Here is a 17,170-nt window from a genome sequence, read left to right as displayed (position 1 = left end):
CATATTATACGTCTCTTGTCATTAGCTACTGTTAATTTCTGCTCAGCGGTTTGTTGACTGATCGATTAGTTTTATTATATAACTTTTATTTTGATAATCCTGCTTTTCTCTGTTTTATATTATACTAAACTGATATGCTTGTTTTACCCTGGACTTAAAAAAAATAACATTTTCTGGATCAAATAATCAAAACAATCCTATTTATCCATAATTAAAAAATCATTAGAAGCAGCCCTATTTATACCTAACGTAAACATTTACCCAGACTATCTGGAGCTGTTTCTACACATCAGTTACATCATTGTCTTTGACTTTGACCTTTAAAGACGTCAGGCTGACAGACAGAGTTATTTCAGAGCCCTACAACAACAACTTGTCCTGCAGTCTGAGGTCTCGACCTTTCCCTTGTGACAACTTGGTATTTGGTAGCTCTGTGCCAGCAGAGTGTCGTCGGGCTCAGGTTTCTGAAGACTGCAGACTCATGGTTGTTGTCATACAGGGGGCGTCTCCAGGTTATTTTATTAAGATGTCATCGGTAGATGGTAGTTACTTTTCAAGAGGGAGATCAAGACGTATGGAAGGTGAAAGAGGGAGGGTAAACAAGAAGCAGTGTGGTCAGAGTTTAATCACTGTAGCTGACTTATCACATGACCCAGGAACACATCATCAGGCATAAACGCTCACAAATAGACACAGCGGTCACGCTCTGCTCTCCCTCTCCCTCTCTCTCTCTCTCTCTCTCTCTCTGTACTGCTTCCTTCAGGCTTTATTAATGCGCTCTGGTTGGCTGTGCTAAAAACACCCACATGATCCATCTTCAAACTTCGACGTCCGTGTCAGCTGTGCTTCCTCAAATCAAAATCTTTGGAGTGACAAATTCTCACCTCAATGAAGAACTGAGAAGTGTTGCAAAAAAACCCTCAGTGCAACAGGCAGCTTTCTTCGCAGTTCCATTAAAAAAGATGATGAAATCAAGGCTTCAGCTAAACATTTCTCTGTTTCTTCTTAATGTCCGAGGTAATGAAAGGGGCCAAAGTCCAGGATGACGTCTTAAACTTGTTTGTTCTGTCTGATCAGCAGTCAGAAAGAGATAACCCCGAAGATAATCAATTCATTTTTATCACATTAAACCAAAACTTCACTTTAATAAGAGCCTTCGTGCTGGTTAGAGATATCGTAGTTGTTATCATGACTCACCACAGCATTGCATTGTGGGATATTTGCTGGCATGGTGCTCAGTGGCTGCATAATGCAATAATTCCCTAGAATAGTGCACTTCTCCATTATAATAACAGAGCAAGGAGCTTAATTTAAAAAACCACATCCTTTAGCTGTGTCGAACCAGCAGGAAAAGGACCGGATCAAAGCAGCCGTCGCCCATAGCAACAGTGTGTCGACAATGATATGACCAAATGATTAACTAACTTTAAAAAAATATAATGCCGAGTAAAAAGCTTCATTTGTTACTTACCTTGAGTTAAAGTGTTATTGATATTAAACCAATATAATGACTTACTACTGCGTTGCATTGTGGGATATGTATGCTGGCACGGTGCTCAGTGCTTGCATACTTTTTTATACTACCGTTTCAAACATGCTAAATTGTTCCATATGCTGTTTTAGCATTCGAAATAGGATGCTAGTTTAAAATTTGAATGCAACTACCTAAACTCGTTTCTTGCTACTGTTTCTGACTTACTTAAAGATCTCACATACTGTTTTTGCATACCCTGTAGGTCTGCACGATATAAAAATATGTTCAATATTGCAATAACGATATGAAGTGCGATAAATAAACAAATATTAAAGAGTGCATATTTGCTAGCTATAACTCTTAGTTTCTATGTCTACCTGCTGCTCTGCATGCTTTACACAGTACCTGCAATGGACATTTGCAACATGTCCCTCCTGAATCCAAAATAAATCCAAAATTTGTTTTTCACGCATAAAATTACATCAATTAATCTGACTTTGGCTTCATCATAACACATCAAAGCACGGCCATTAAACCCTGGGCTTCATCCAGTAGGTACAATCTTTGCATACTAATTGAGAAAGCATGGCTTGTTTAGATGCAAACTTTTTTTCTCATTCATTGCGATAAATTCAGACTTTTGTGATGTGTTTATTGCAAGTGCTCATATTGCAATAACGATGAAATTGCGTTTTATTAGCATGCTAGCATAAACATTTGGAGCGTGGACGTTCAATTCAATTTTATTTGTCGAGCACATTTCATACAAATGTCAACTCATTGTGCTTTACAGAAGATAAAAACAAACACACACACATAAAATATAATACAAAATAAACAAATGAATCAGGAAACACAAATTCAAAACACATTTATAAAAGAACCGACTCATACAACCCACACACACATACTTGAAGTGCAGGTCTTATGCTCTCAAACCTATCCCTGTTAGAGCAAACACGTAGGTTTACACCAGGCACACACAAGGGAACACACACAAGTACATACACAGTCACTCACACACACACACAAGTCATAATACTGCCACATTATGACAGATAAAAGCTGTAATTTGACACTAAAAGGACGTTAAGTTGAAGCAGCAGGCTGGGACATGAGCTTCATCTGCACAGTGTGGTGATTCAGACCGTCCGTCCTGCCTGCAGTCGTCTGTGAACAGTGTTAGTGGGTCACAGCGTGACATTCTTACATTCCTTTATGGTCCCTTTTGTGATAACAGGCCGGCCATAATCAGAGGGAGCAGGGTGCACTCGCTTATAAACACACTTTAGACTCACACATGGAGCGACTTTACAGAAAGATCTACAGGAAGGACAGTTTTATATTCCCTCTGAACATTTTAAAGTTGACAGAGAAACTTAAATGCAAACCAAATTAGATTAGATAAGGTCATCAAACAAACACAGGCACATACACAAGAATGGTTGAGCACAAAGGGGGCAGTTAGGACAGAATTTGATCCAGATTTAAAGTGTCTGTTCCTGTTGGGCCTCCAGAAAGAAAGAAAACTGATCAATCATTGACGTTTTTTGTTAAATGTCAATGCAAAAGAGCAAATTCTACCTTTTCTCTGCTTTAATTTGGTAACACATTTACAGAAGTGTTTCATCTTGCCGTGTTTATTCTTACATCGAGTCAGGCCTCACATGCAGAGCATTTCCCACTGCCGCCTGTGTTCATTCAGATGATAAATGTAGGCTGTGCTGACAGCAGGGTCAGCGTATTATGGTGGCGCAGAGGTTTATCTCCTGTGTTTACAGGGCAGTGGGTCAGTAGAGGTGGGAGGGCCGAGACGTCGTGTCTGCTGGAGCATTCATTTTTGTATTTGTTGGACAAACTTGGAGACTTTAATAGATTTTTATTCCTGAATTTTGTTAGAGAACATTTTAGGTACATAAAACTCATTGAGGAGTTGGTTGAAGAGCATGTCTTCTTGCAGCTCTCATGCAGGTATTTTCTATGTGGTTATCCATGTGTGGCAAATTAAACATGTTAAAGACACGACATGGATGAAGTTTAAAGAAGGAATTTACCTTGTGTCCATAAAGCGTCTTTTCCATCCATTATCTCTAACGCTTGTCTTGTTCAGTGTCGCGGGGAGGATGGAGCTGATCCTAGCTGTCAATTGTACATATCAACTAAAGCAAACTAAAGAAAAATTGTGGAACGATGTTAATGACCTGTAATAAACTCTTGTCTTGTATTTGCAGGTGAGCTGTCCTTGCAGAGACTCTCTGGCACGGTGCTGGATTTCAACAACACATTAAAATGTCCAGGAAGCAACAACAACATCCAGACGAGCATCAGCTTCCAGTGTGGGAAAACCATGGTAAGATTTAAACACACTACACAACAGGATGATGTGTGCTTTTCCAGGAGCTGTGTTTAGGCTGATTTATTTTAAGGGGTTGAAAGTTAGAGAAACAGAGGGGCCTTTGATATTTTGCCTGGTTAAAAACAATATTATATGGAAAACATTGGACTAAATGATTAGTATTTTGTATTATTTGCTTTTGTTCCTTTGCGTCAGCTAACGTCTGATCAAAATCAGTCATGTTATACTTAAATTGTCAAGCAAACTTTCAAGAACACTTTTGAAATGTCACAAAAAAAGGCTGATTTTGAGTGAATAAACTAGACTGAAGCCTTGTTGTTTGTATTGTAAAAACAGTTGTGCCTAAGTTGCCTTAGTCATGTAACCCTATTCAACAGGAGAACAAAGGTGAGACGTCCTTAGGAATTTGTTTCTATTGTGAAGTTTTAGTGTTCTGTCTTGTTAGCTGCTGTTAGCCATTTTTCATGCTGTCCAGAGACAATCCTGTAAGACGCATGGATGTATTATAAAAACCTGCAGGCCCAGGCCAAGAGTTTGATGAGGTCAAAGATTTTAGTTGCGTTTCTGGGCTGGAAGAAAGTTTGACAAATATTTGCTAAACCTCCATGGATCAAAAATTCACGTTGGGAAGAGTCATAATTTACCTGGCCTGCTGTTGCCAGGGAAATTCATTTTTTGGGGGCAGTAGTATTTTTCCAAAAGACCACTGGGCAAAAATGAAAGCAAGGATGAGCAGCTGCACCATATCCAGGTTATAAAAAACATTAATGGGATAATTCCAACCAAGAAACCGCTTCTTCTTCTTCTTCTTTTGTTGTTAATGACTGGTGGCAAACAGCTTTTAGATGCCACTTCCTGGAGTGGAGTGCTGTTCAATGTTTTCAACACCAGATCTTGTTTTGCAAAGGAGTTTCCATATCTCATTGAGTCCATCAACTCATCCACCACCTCCTTTTTCGTGTATTCAAAGAAGGATGATGGAATTCAATACAGCTTTTCTCATGTGAAACTTCAAAACGTTTTTAAATAAGGTAAATTGAAACACATCTGTTCCGCTCATCAGAAGCTTATAAATCAGCTGCTGCTGTGTTCTGTAAGTGTCCACACTGGATCTGTTCAGCAACAGTGCTGCTTTGTTTTGGGAGCAGGCAGTACAAGCCTTTTACAACACGCTTTGTAGTTGAACTATAAACTATATTTCAGTGTTTAAAGGCAGAGTCTCTAAAGACTCACTTTGATTTGGTTTTGTATTAAACAAACTACATTGTGTGATTTCCTGCCTGTCAGCTGTGGAAACAGACTTAAGAAACAACTAATTTTGTAACAGGAAGATCAGCTTAATCAAGAATCTCCTTAGCCTGGCCTGGTCTGAAGCCTTGTTAGAAATATATTAGCAAAAAAATAAATCAGGTGTACATGCAGTTATTGCATGTCGTGCCTGCTTTAAAGATACAAAATATCAAACTTTGCTCGAGCATTAAGCTCCAGCGTGAACATGCAGAGTCATTGTTGTTGCAATATTAAGGAAATGATAAATTGCTTTGCTGTTTTTAGTCGGTTAGATTTTATTCAGTACGTTATGACTTGCAAATAATTGGAAAGATAAAAAGAAACTCCTCCCATTTTTTTTAACTTTCATTTGATTCATATTTTAATGAGTTGAAAATATGCTCTCTTTTTCTATATCAGATATAAGCAGGTATAACACGACCTTTTCTTGGATACCACAAGCAGCTGCAATGAGAGGAAGTTATGGAAATAAAGTAGGACAATGCCAGTCAGCTGCAATGTGTTTCTGCTCACATGAGTCAATAGTGTGTGTCTGTGGTTTCGGTTGTGACTGAGCGGTGGGTCGACATTAACATGTCATTTCCTGTCATGTGACAAGGAGAAGTTCAGCAGATAGAAAGTGCTTGATTTTCACTTTACTAAGGGTGGATTGTAGAAACGAAAGTGGCTCATATGGAACAATTCAAAAATCATCTTATGATGAAGAAGGAAGTGATAACAGCTAAACACAGTGAATGTGTCATAATGATAAGCCTCAGCAGACTTTCAGGCATTTCAAGTGGACAAACAAATAAATACAACTTTAAAAAATTTAAAAACTTTTATGTTTAGAAGAAATACGGGGTTACGCGGTAATGTATTGTAGCCCACCTATCCCTATGTTATCAAGGACGCGCCCTGAGTTTGTTAATTTAGTTAAACTTACTTATAATAAAGAATAATTAAATATAAATATTGTCTTGTTTCTATTTTACCCTTTAACATATTGTCTTGACTCACTTTATGCAACTTTAAAGTTGTAATCTCGAAGATCTCAGTTTCGTTCTCTCTGGCGGCATCTATGGTGATAAATGGTAATTGCAGGAGCACACTTCCCAGATATCCAGACAGTGCTGCATGTGTGACGTCCACGGTTGGCTCCGGTTGTATCTCTTGATTTTCCTGGCTGACGGTCGCTTTCCTTTTCAGACTGTTTGCTTCATCTGAGCGTCGAGTTTGTTTCTTCTTCTTTGGATTTTCACTTCTTGTTGAAGTTGTATCTGTAGTCATCCATCTTTTCTTTGTTTGTTCAGCCATAGTAGATTACTGTTTACTCGCAACACTTGCAGAGAGCGGAAAAGCAGCCGCTTAGCTCCGCCTACCCTCTCTGGCCGACCAACCACTGCTGGGGGATGAAAAACACGTCACTAACTGGGTGCAAAGGTGTTCATCAGCGGGCCATAGGCTCAATCACCATTGTATTACCTCATTCGGTGACAGATAGTGGCTTAACAGACATTTTTTTCAATGAAAATCTTATTATCACTTTAACTCAATTGTAGCTCTCAACATGTCCCCTTAAATGATGTGTGAAGCCCCTCATACTGATTAAATCTGGGGCTACCTACTGGTTAGAAATGGATCTGTGAGGTTGTATTTGGTTTAAAACATTTAAAGCTGCACCGTCGAGTGTCTCTGTTTGCATTTGATGTTTTCCACTAAAACGTGTTTTTGGTGCTTGGTCCACCTGTAGATCAGGAGAACAGAGCGTGTTATGTCACCAGTGTGGTGCACGAGAACATTACATAATGATACCCCATCCTCATAGTGATACTTGGGACAGAAACTTAATATATGTAACCACCATACTTTTAGTTTTTACAGAAAAATTAATTTGACTACATAGTGTAAAAATAGCCAAACTAAGGTGAAAATAATGTGCTCAGTGACTGAGTAAAGCCTGTGACAGAAGAAGTTGCTGGTTTGGTTTTTCTCGTAAACTGTGGTCAAAGTGTAGGAAGGAAAAGCTCTCTCATCTCTTTTGTTTTTAAGAGGCCTTTGAGCGAGCACTGAACCTTAAACCTCTCCAGGAGCAGCAGACTGTGGTTTTGCTGCGTAGGACTTAACTGTTAATGTTCAGTTTAATCTTCAGCTCCCTCTTCCACACCTTCTGCTTCTTCTTTCTGCATTTTCAGCAGTCTTTTGCATTTGCAGCAGTTTTTTGCAATTGCATTTCAGCCTTCAGCTTCAGCTTTCCCACGCATTTTCTGCAAGGAAATGCAATTTTTCTAGTTAAGTAAATACATTATATCAAAGTTTACTTACAATTTTTAATATAAACAAAATCTTACATTTTTGTATTATAACACAATTAACTTGTCTCTTTGTTTGTTGTTCTCATGTTATTCTTCATTCTGCCATGTTCCTGTTTCTGTGTCCTGCAGGGGACCCCGGAGTTTGTGGCCCTGTCTCAGTGTGTGCACTACTTTGAGTGGAGGACCTACAGCGCCTGCAAGAAAGACAAATTCAAGCCACACAAAGAGGTATGCGGTGGAACATCTGATGGGTGGATGACTCACTCACAAGAAGGTTTTAGGTGTAAGACTGACCGAAACTGACGCTGTGTGTGTTGAGGTGTGATACGTTAGAAGCAAAGAGGTGTTTCAGAGGAAATTCACCTCACCTTCATGTGAGAGGCTGCAGCCTGTGTGTGTCTGTACAGAGGAGTCACATGTGGCCACAATGTGAAGCTGCTGATGTGAGCTTAAAATTGAAAAATTAAAAGAATGTGTGAAATTAATTAAACATGCTTTAAAACATCTGTTGCCAATATAGCTTCGTCCAAGTGATCTGATTGGACAAGAGGCGTTTCATGAGAGGTGATATAAGCTGTGTCCCAGTTCAGGGGCTGCATCCTTCAAAGGATGTATTGTAAGGCAGATTGTGTCACAGCGGCGGGTTGAAGGCTGTCCCTTCAGATGCGGCCGACAAATGCGTCCTCCTTTTCCTGGGCCACAAAGGATCCAATTGGGTGCATCCTTCTTGGCCCGACAAATCCCGAGATTTATTGCACGCCAATTCAAACAAGATGGCGGACTCTTAAACGGCAGAGGAATGCACTTTTAAAGTTTTTGGTTTAACGCAATCGAATAGCTGCGATACACATGTAAAAAACAAAACAAAAGGGGCGTTGAAACAAACTATCTTTAAAATAAGAAGTTACACAGGGTTAGTTATGATAGGTAGTTAGCCTGCTGGCTACCTGTTGCTAGGTGGCAGGAGCTGCATTTGGTGACGCAAGGTTTAGGACGGGAACAGCTGGTGACACAAACAGGAAATGCTCCGTAGACCAGACCGTCTCATTTCAGTTCGACTTTGGCATCTTCGCAGGCTACGAATGACTCATCCTCCATAGGCCGCTTCCTTTGAAGGGTGCAGCCCCCAAATTAAGACAGAATTCACAGCAGTGCTGATATTCAGTACAACATCACAACCTCGAGTGTGATGTTGCTTAATAATCAACAGGTCGCAATATTTATTTAAATTATTAAACTGTTTGATGCTCGACCAATTCCCTCGTTCATATTCCAAAAAAATCACGGAACCAGTGGGTAAAAACTGTTTACATAGACATATACAGAAATAATAGTACAGAAGAATTATCCAAAGTTATCCAAAAGAGAGAGATATTCAACCCAAAGCTGCCGCAAGCAAAAGAGAGATCAGCTGTGGTCGAGTGACATAGACGGGAAGTGAAGAGAGCGAGCGTTGTTAATGTGAATAAAGCAGTGAAACAGAGAAATAAGACATTATGTTCTGATTGTTTCACAGTGGTTACGCTCTAAACAACAAGCTAACTCGCCTACACCTCCGTACAACCTACAGGATGTTGTTTTAATAGGGCGAAGTCGCGCTTCATCCTGCCGACTGTGTGTGTCTGTCTGCTCCACCCTCCGTCACACCTGGAGCGCTTATAGAGCAACGACACAGCGGACTGTTCTCATTCACAGAACGGCAAACAAAGACGTTTTGGGATGTCCTCCATGTCTCATAAAGACGCACTAGTTACGAAAGTGTCTCTTGCAGACAGACAGACAGAGAGCAGAGCAGAGAGACAGACATGTTTTCACTGAGTCCCGACCTGCAGACATGTTGGCTGAGCACCAGACCACTGCCCGGCGATGGACGTCCAGAAATGTCCCAAACACAGCAGAATAATAAGAACAATAGAAACACAGACGAAGGGCAGATCCTCTGCAGACACAGACACCAGCTCACACTTCTCCTGGATGATGAGTGATGATTAAGAGGGAATCATTTAATATAGAAAATCCTGCTCATTAAGCCTTTTATTACTATTAACAGGATGTCAAATGAGCTGGTTTGTGTTTAGTGACATTTCCTGTACCAGCACTGTGTGAAGGACGGAAATTAAAAACAAGAAAATTACCTCATAAACAGCCTCTTTAAATAACATGAATGCTGCTTTTAGTGACGATGAAAGTCTGTCAGTGCTGCAGTTTCAGCTGCCTCCTCTGTGTCCAGGTCCCCTGCTATGTGTTCGACACGGACGGGAAGAAACACGACCTCAACCCCCTGATCAAGCTGCACGACGGCTACCTGGTGGACGACGGCGACGACAACATCGACTTCTACATCAACATCTGCAGAAGTCTGAGTGAGTCTGCGAGGGAGGGCGGAGAGATTAACGCATGTTTGGATTAATGCAGGACTCAGAGAATTAAGGACTGTTTGGATTAAGTATCGAGTGATACTGAGCTAATTTTGTCCGCACAGAAGAGGAGAAGAAAACTTTATTGTCAACAGTCAGACAGACAACTGAAATTGAAATGTGTCTGCTTGCTGATTTCTCTCCTCGTATTAAGAATATGAGAAGTAGGCTGAAAATCTTTTGTCTTTGTACATATTTATTTTAACCTTTAACCGTCTACACAAACATAAATAAATATAATAAAAAACAGTGTTTAAAGTTGATAACAAGGGTATATAAGGCTAACTGGTGATGGTTCTCACATCCTACAGCAGGTGAATGGTGTTTAAGGGCAGCTGGAGTTTCTCTCTAATGGAAACCAGAAAATGTCTCGACGGTTTGTTCAATTTGTTTGTGGAAACCATCAAAGGAAACTTAAAGCGCTGCACATTTTCATGAGTTTAAAATTGTTTTGTTGATCGTGAGATTGACAGACGGGTTGGCGCAGCATCAGCAGTAATGCGGGTGTTGTACCGGACACTCGTGGTGAAGAGTGAGCTCGATTTACCAGGTGATCTACGTTCCGACCCTCACCTGTGGTCACGAGCTTTGGGTAGTGCCCGTAAGAATGAAGTCGCAGATACAAGCAGCCGAAATGAGTTTCCTCCTCAGGGTGTCTGGGCTCAGCCTTAGAGATAGGGTAAGGAGGGAGCACAGAGTAGAGCTGCTACTCCTTCGCATCGAAAGGAGCCAGTTGAGGTGGGTCGGGCATCTGATTGGGATGCATCCTGGGCGCCTAACATTGGAGGTTTTCTGGGCATGTCCAACTGGGAGGAGACCCCGGGGTAGACCCAGAGCTTGTTGGGGGGATCATATATTCCCCCTGGCCTGGGAACGCCTCGTGATCATCCAGGAGGAGGTGGAAAGCGAGGCCGGGGAGAGGGACGTCTGGGGCACATACTTAGCTAACCTGACCCTGGAAGGAAGAATAACTTGGCTTAGAACAGCAATGCTTTTGTTTTTATTGTTTTTAAATGAGAGTTATACATGACTAAAGACGCTTTATTTGGCATTTGTTCAAGTCTGCAAAATAATCAGGAAGAACACCTGCCGATCAACTTTAAGAAAATGAAGATGTGATTATGTTAAGTGTGATATAATGAGCCTACGAGCCAGTCACTGTAAGCGGATAACTGCTTATATACTGTTAATTTGAGGATTACTTTAATGAGCTTCATACTTCCGGTGTGTTCAGTTTGATATAAGTCACCAGCTCACCACCTGGTTTTATTACTCATAATTTAAATATCCTTTTTAATCTTCCGTCAGACCGCCCTGACAAATCCTGTCCGGAGGGCTCTGCAGCCTGTCTGATCACCAGTGATGGCTCCTACAACATGGGCTCTCCTACCGGACAGCTGGAGCTGCTGTCCAACGACAGGTATCCTCTTAATGAATGCTACATGGGAGACTTTCAGCTGAATTTCTATCGCTTTGAAATTAAGTTGGGACTAATATTTTACTGTTATTCCTCTAAGTTTAGATGTACTGTTTATGTGATTATTGGAGGGTCCATGATGTGTTTGGGTTGTAATCTTCTTTCCTCTGCAACGTCATAAATGTCTGTAGAGTATCCTTTATTTGACTGCGAGATAAGCCTTTCATTTTAACCACATGAGAAGTAACTTTTGAGAAGACCAAAGCTTTTTTAGAGAGAAATTCACTTCCTTTTAATTTTCTCTTCTGTAGACTGAAGTTACAGTATGAACTCAGTGCCGGTTCGTCTCCTCCAGCTGTCTGCAACGGACACACTCCTGCCGTCAGCATCACCTTCATCTGTCCGTCAAGCAGACACTCGGTAGGTTTCAGGCAATCATACATATACACTGTATTAACATAAATTGTGACCAGGGCCTTTATTTAGCTGAAATGCAGAGGCCTTTATTTGAAGCAGGCTTGTATTTGAGACAGGCCTTTATATCGGATTCCCACTGTTTGGTTCCATCCGCTCCGTTTGCCCTGTTAAAGTTCCTCTTTTCGTGCTGTTATTACAAACCAATGACTGTATATATAGATGGACGACGCCTTCACTGCCATCACTGTACGAAAGTGATGCCAAAACAACCCATGTGATAGGCGCTGCCACCTTGCGATGGTGACGTCATTTGGAGCCAGAGTCTGCGCAGTAGAGATCGGAGGGTGAAGCAGCCGTAGCCATTTCTTCTAACCAAAACACACATTTAACTTACCGAAAAAACAGCAAGGATCCCGCATGCGGCGTGTTTAACAGCAGAACAGCTTCTTTGTGTTGGTCTGAGGTTAACGACATAAAACACATAGAAACCAGCAGTGGCTAAAAACAGGACAATAACACTGTAGATTAGTTAACAAGAAAGATGAGGTGTTGAAAATATTCTGAATTGAATTTATGTTCGAGACCAGGCTTTTTTTTGCGTTCCCATTAATTTTGGAAATACTGTACACTGCAACATGTATAGATTTAATAGTTTGCTGGGTTGTTTTCACCTGGTTATTGTGCTTTTCTACTGAACTTGCAGGAATGTAACTTTTTCTTACTTTATTTTACTGTCGGTTCAACAGGGAAGTGTTCCCAAGATGACAGCAGAGTCTAACTGTCGTTACGAGGTCGACTGGGTGACCGAGTACGCGTGTCACAGAGACTACCTGGAGAGCCACACCTGCAAACTGACCAGCGAGCAGCATGACCTCTCCATCGACCTAACACCTCTCACCTTAAGCTGTAAGTAGTATTTTATCTGAACTCAGAACCTAAGACTAGATCTACACCAATGCATTTTCATTTTAAACCCATAACTATTAGACATTAACCCTTGGAATCCACACTTCTCCGGCTTTTCAGAAACTCTTTAATGAAGGACTTTAAAATGCTGATGACTCTTAGTTTGAAAGTGTGTTTCATTGCGTATGGGAGGAAACAGAGCCTTGAAAAGAATAACACAGACACCAAAGACTGTATACAAAGATGGACGCCTTGTTTCCATCTACTCTCGTTGTACAAAAGTGAAGACAAAATCCCCCCGGAGCGGGCGCTGACATCCTGCTCATTTGTATCCAGAGTGTGTGCAGTAGAGATCGGCTGGTGGAGCCGCAGTATTGACGTCCCGCCCCTTCCTCTACCCTTAACACACCTTTACCTTGTGTCCTTGGCGTGTTGGAGCCCTCAGGTGGGCTCAGTCTGCGGCAGAACAGCTTCTTGTGTCGGTCTGAAGCAGATATTCACGCTTATGGAAAGTTGACTATAGTGTTAGTGTTAGTTACGTCTCCTCTCGCCGTTCCTCCTCTAATCTGCTACTCGGGAACAGAACGCTGCAGGAGCCCCATTTGTCAACAGAGCTGTCAATCATGAGGCCACACCCCCTTTTTACAGCATCAAATAACTAATTAAAAGTAAACTTGTAAGAAAAATTAACACTTGGACGTAAATCAGCATGATAAGAGCTAACTATAATGACAGAAACCATGTTGGAGAAAAATGTATTTGACGTGTATTTAGATTTTATAGTTTGACTCATCTGTTAACATGAAGGAGGCGGGGCTTATGACCCAAGGGAGCTGTCACGTCGTCCATCTTTTTATACTGACTAAAAGCACTTAATTCAAAATACTGGTTTGGATGGAGATACTGGATGTAGCCTCAAACTACCAACCCAGGAGCCGGGTTCAGACAGAGACAATTTCTCAAGACTCCCCCAGTGTGAGGAATTTATTGCTAAGTCTGGCAGATGAATCATTTTCTTTACACTTCAGGAAATAAGGTGAAACCAAGATACTTTGCGAACATGTCCTCATTCCAGTCACTAGTTTTTATACGGAAGAGCTACAAGAGTGAACAAACAAGCACAGAACGTAGTTTTTCTTTCATGGCTATAGAAGGAAGAAACATTATAAAGGTTTTAAAGGCTCAGTTTCTTCTCTCTTGTAATACCCATGATTACTATTTAGCTCATTTAGCCCTGTTTAAATCCCATTTAGAGGAAGAAGCTCTGTGAGTAAACTATACTGACCTTCCTGTTTTTTTGCCAACTCATTGATAGATACAGAACATATTTTCCGCTTATTGTGCGAGTCCTGATTTAGGCCAGAGTGTAAAGTCTTACCAGAAGTCTCCTTGTGTCATTACAAGTGATTTTACGTACAGTATAATTGTTTAAAGTCAGTTACTGCTTCTTAAATGAAGTGCTCTTTAAAGGAATAGTTCCACCAGGCAGTTGCATTAACTTGAAATGTTACATGTATAATGTTACAGAAATAGAAAGATGTCCTCAGTAGTAGTCATGACATTTACAGTAGTTTTGTGTTTGTGTGTTTAGCCTCAGACCCGCCGTACTATGCACACTCTGGGCCCGAAACTGGAGATGACAGCTACATCTACTACCTGAACGTGTGTGGACAGATCCCCACTCGTGAGTGTGGAGACGAGCCGTACATATCGTCCTGCCAGCTGAAAACGTCCAGAGATGTGAAGAAGGTGGCTGGAAAATATCAGAACCAGACGCTCCGGTAAGAATGTGTTAATGAAAAATGATGAGTCTGTGTGAGAAAGCCGTTCATAGTCGGTAGTGAATTTGCAAAAATGATGATGACGGTTACAGCTGGCTTGCACATCACTGAAGTGGTTGCCATAGGTTACACATAATAATATGCATAGCGTCACCCCGTCCATTAACGGGATTGGCTCCTTAGGTTTGTGACGTCTCAAACCTGCCAATCTGAAAACGTGTTGTTCAGCCTGTCCTTGGTACACTGCAGTTTAAAAGCAGACAGGCCCAGCCATGGAGATGACTGCTGATGTTGTCCCTGATGTGTCTTGTAGCACATAAAGAACACCACATGGAGATGTTTACAAGGTTAAACACTGGATTTTCACTGGAGGGAGTCTTTCAGACATCGAACCTTCTTATTTATGAGGCCAGAACTTTCAGTTTGGTCGTCATTAATAAACATGATTCTCTGGATTTTTATTTTTTTTTACATTGGATGACGTCTTTTAAATATTTGAACTCCATTAAAGTACAGACATACTGCAGAAATACTTTGTTAGTCCCATAAAGGTATCCATGAACAGTCCACACAGTCAAACAATGCCTGTAAATCAACATTTTCTTAACTCTTCCTCCTTCCTTACTCTGTTTCTCTCCCTGCTTTCAATCTTTTTTTTTATCTCTTCATCAGTTACTCAGACGGAGATTTGACTCTGATCTACCCAGAAGGCACCAGATGCTCGAGCGGCTTCCAGAGAATGACTATCATCAACTTTGAGTGCAACATGACTGCATGTGAGACAGAGACGTTTCAAAAGATGATACTTATCACATGATCTTTATTTTAATCTGTTTACTTTCTATTCAGTTGAGCTACTTAGCGGCGTGTGTATGATTTGTACATTTTTTCTGCAGCATTGTTACATTAACCGGATATTCCATTAGTTTAAGTCTTCATCAGTTCACAGTTTGCCTTGTTTTCTGCAGCAAACGGCGGGCGAGGGGCTCCGGTTTTTGCAGGAGAGACAGACTGCACTTATTACTTTGACTGGGACACGGCCTACGCCTGCGTCAAGGAGAAGGAGGATCTGCTGTGTCGAGTCAGAGACGGACACAAGCATTACGACCTTTCACCTCTCACAAGATACCCTGGTGAGTTCAGTTCATTTTTTCTTCTTTACTGTATTGTATTCATGAATAGGGCTCTGATATCTCATTATTACAGGAAAGGCACAGATTCTAACAAGAATTTAAGCACATCTTCTAAAGTTCAGGACCTTTATTTGTCCCTAAAGGGGAAATAATTTCTGTATCAAAAAATCTAAAAAAACACAGGGCAATAAGTTATTTACCACACATAATAAAAATGTATAAATATAGGAGTAAAAGGTGAACACAAGCAGTGTTTTCTCTAGTAATTGTTTCCAGCAGCCGTGCAGAGTTGTATGTCCACAGGAATTAAACACAGGGTCGTCTTGACGTATATTGAAATAGCTTAAAAGGAACAATTCATATTTGAAATTGGCGCCATAGCTGTGGAGAAAGTTGTACAAGCAGCGTGTGGTTTCGCCCATTCTGCATTCCTACAACTCCCAGCGTGCATTGCGCCCCTCCCTCTGAAAGGAACGGCCCTACAAGCTCACTTACTTCTAAATGGCGAGCTCTCCAAAGCCTGCTGAGGCTGCACATGGTGACCTCACGAAAGTCTGAAACTTGGCGTTCACAGCAGCCTGCAGACTGAGCTGAGAAGCCTGGGGATTACTCCACCATACTGTTACCTACAGATCTGAGACTTCACCCACGTTTAGTCTGGACATCCAACATTGAAACATTATATATATAAAGCATGTCCTGAGGGATCTGTCAGTCTCAAACTGTGCTGTAGCATCTTTTTCCTTGATGTCTGTTGTTACCAAACATCTGCTGCTGAACAATCACCTTCCTCTGTGTCTCTGTTTGTTTCTTAAAGGGGCAGATGCCGGTGGGAACTGGGAGGCTGTGGATGCTAAATCTCCAACTCCGGACTCTCGCTACTACCTGAATGTCTGTCACAAGATCCTCCAGGCAGGAGGTGCTGCTGGCTGCCCGGTCAATGCCTCCATCTGTGCCGTGGGTAAGATAAGGATTTCTAAGGAGTGATTGAATGAGACCATATCAAGGCTCCCGCCCCAAAAAGAAATGTTGAGACAGTGGGATCATTTTTTGCCTTTTGCTTCTTTTATATCACTAAACATGAACAGACAAGGATCGCGGCGCCATCAGCCTGGGCAGCTTCCTCTCATCTCCCCAGAAGACTAAAATAGGAAATGACATCAGGCTGGTGTACACTGACGGGGATTTCTGCATCAATAAGAAGACGAGGATCCAAACTACCCTGACACTCAAGTGCAAAACAGGTGGGATGAACAAAGCTTAAAAAATCTTCTCTGTTTCGTTTGTTTTCAGACATTAAACGCCCTCCGTCTCCTCCTACACTTTGTCTTTCTTGCCTTCTTGCAGGAGATATGGAGAGCGCTCCTATCCTTCGCAGTGTCTCGGATGACGGATGTGTGTACGAGATGGAGTGGTACACTGCTGCTGCCTGCGTCCTCTCAAAGACGCAGGGAGAAGACTGCAAGGTGGAGGACCCTCAGGCGGGTAGGAGACACACAGAAAGTTTAAACAGTGTGGTTTCTGACTGATCAATACTCTGCAAGAGAAACAGAAGTGACAAGAAGACACTTACAATCTTTTTAATTCTGCTTGTCTTCTTAAGATTTTAAGAGGACCTTTACTTTAGGCTGCAACTCAATTGTTTTTCAATGAATCAAATGATTTTTGTCTCAATTCAAAGATGA

At 41.4% G+C, this 17,170-nt stretch overlaps 1 protein-coding gene across 1 annotated transcript in view; it reads left to right on the top strand.

The window, feature by feature from the left end:
• The window catches only part of igf2r (insulin-like growth factor 2 receptor), a 52,161-nt gene that overhangs the window by 6,354 nt on the left and 28,637 nt on the right, over positions 1–17,170 (top strand). Inside the window, exons 3-14 of the mRNA XM_069686450.1 lie at positions 3,706–3,824; positions 7,544–7,642; positions 9,645–9,777; positions 11,140–11,251; positions 11,560–11,668; positions 12,412–12,571; positions 14,163–14,352; positions 15,025–15,128; positions 15,321–15,485; positions 16,303–16,446; positions 16,574–16,729; positions 16,833–16,970. Coding sequence (XP_069542551.1) covers positions 3,706–3,824; positions 7,544–7,642; positions 9,645–9,777; positions 11,140–11,251; positions 11,560–11,668; positions 12,412–12,571; positions 14,163–14,352; positions 15,025–15,128; positions 15,321–15,485; positions 16,303–16,446; positions 16,574–16,729; positions 16,833–16,970 — 1,629 coding nt within the window. The remainder of the gene's footprint in view (positions 1–3,705; positions 3,825–7,543; positions 7,643–9,644; positions 9,778–11,139; positions 11,252–11,559; positions 11,669–12,411; positions 12,572–14,162; positions 14,353–15,024; positions 15,129–15,320; positions 15,486–16,302; positions 16,447–16,573; positions 16,730–16,832; positions 16,971–17,170) is intronic.

Source organism: Semicossyphus pulcher, unplaced genomic scaffold, assembly GCF_022749685.1.
Source record: "Semicossyphus pulcher isolate SPU_LCO1_2020_fin unplaced genomic scaffold, fSemPul1.0.p SCAF_11, whole genome shotgun sequence".
Lineage (NCBI taxonomy): Eukaryota > Metazoa > Chordata > Actinopteri > Labriformes > Labridae > Semicossyphus > Semicossyphus pulcher.
Note: the sequence above shows the minus strand (reverse complement) of the source record. Positions and strands in the feature narration are given on the sequence as shown.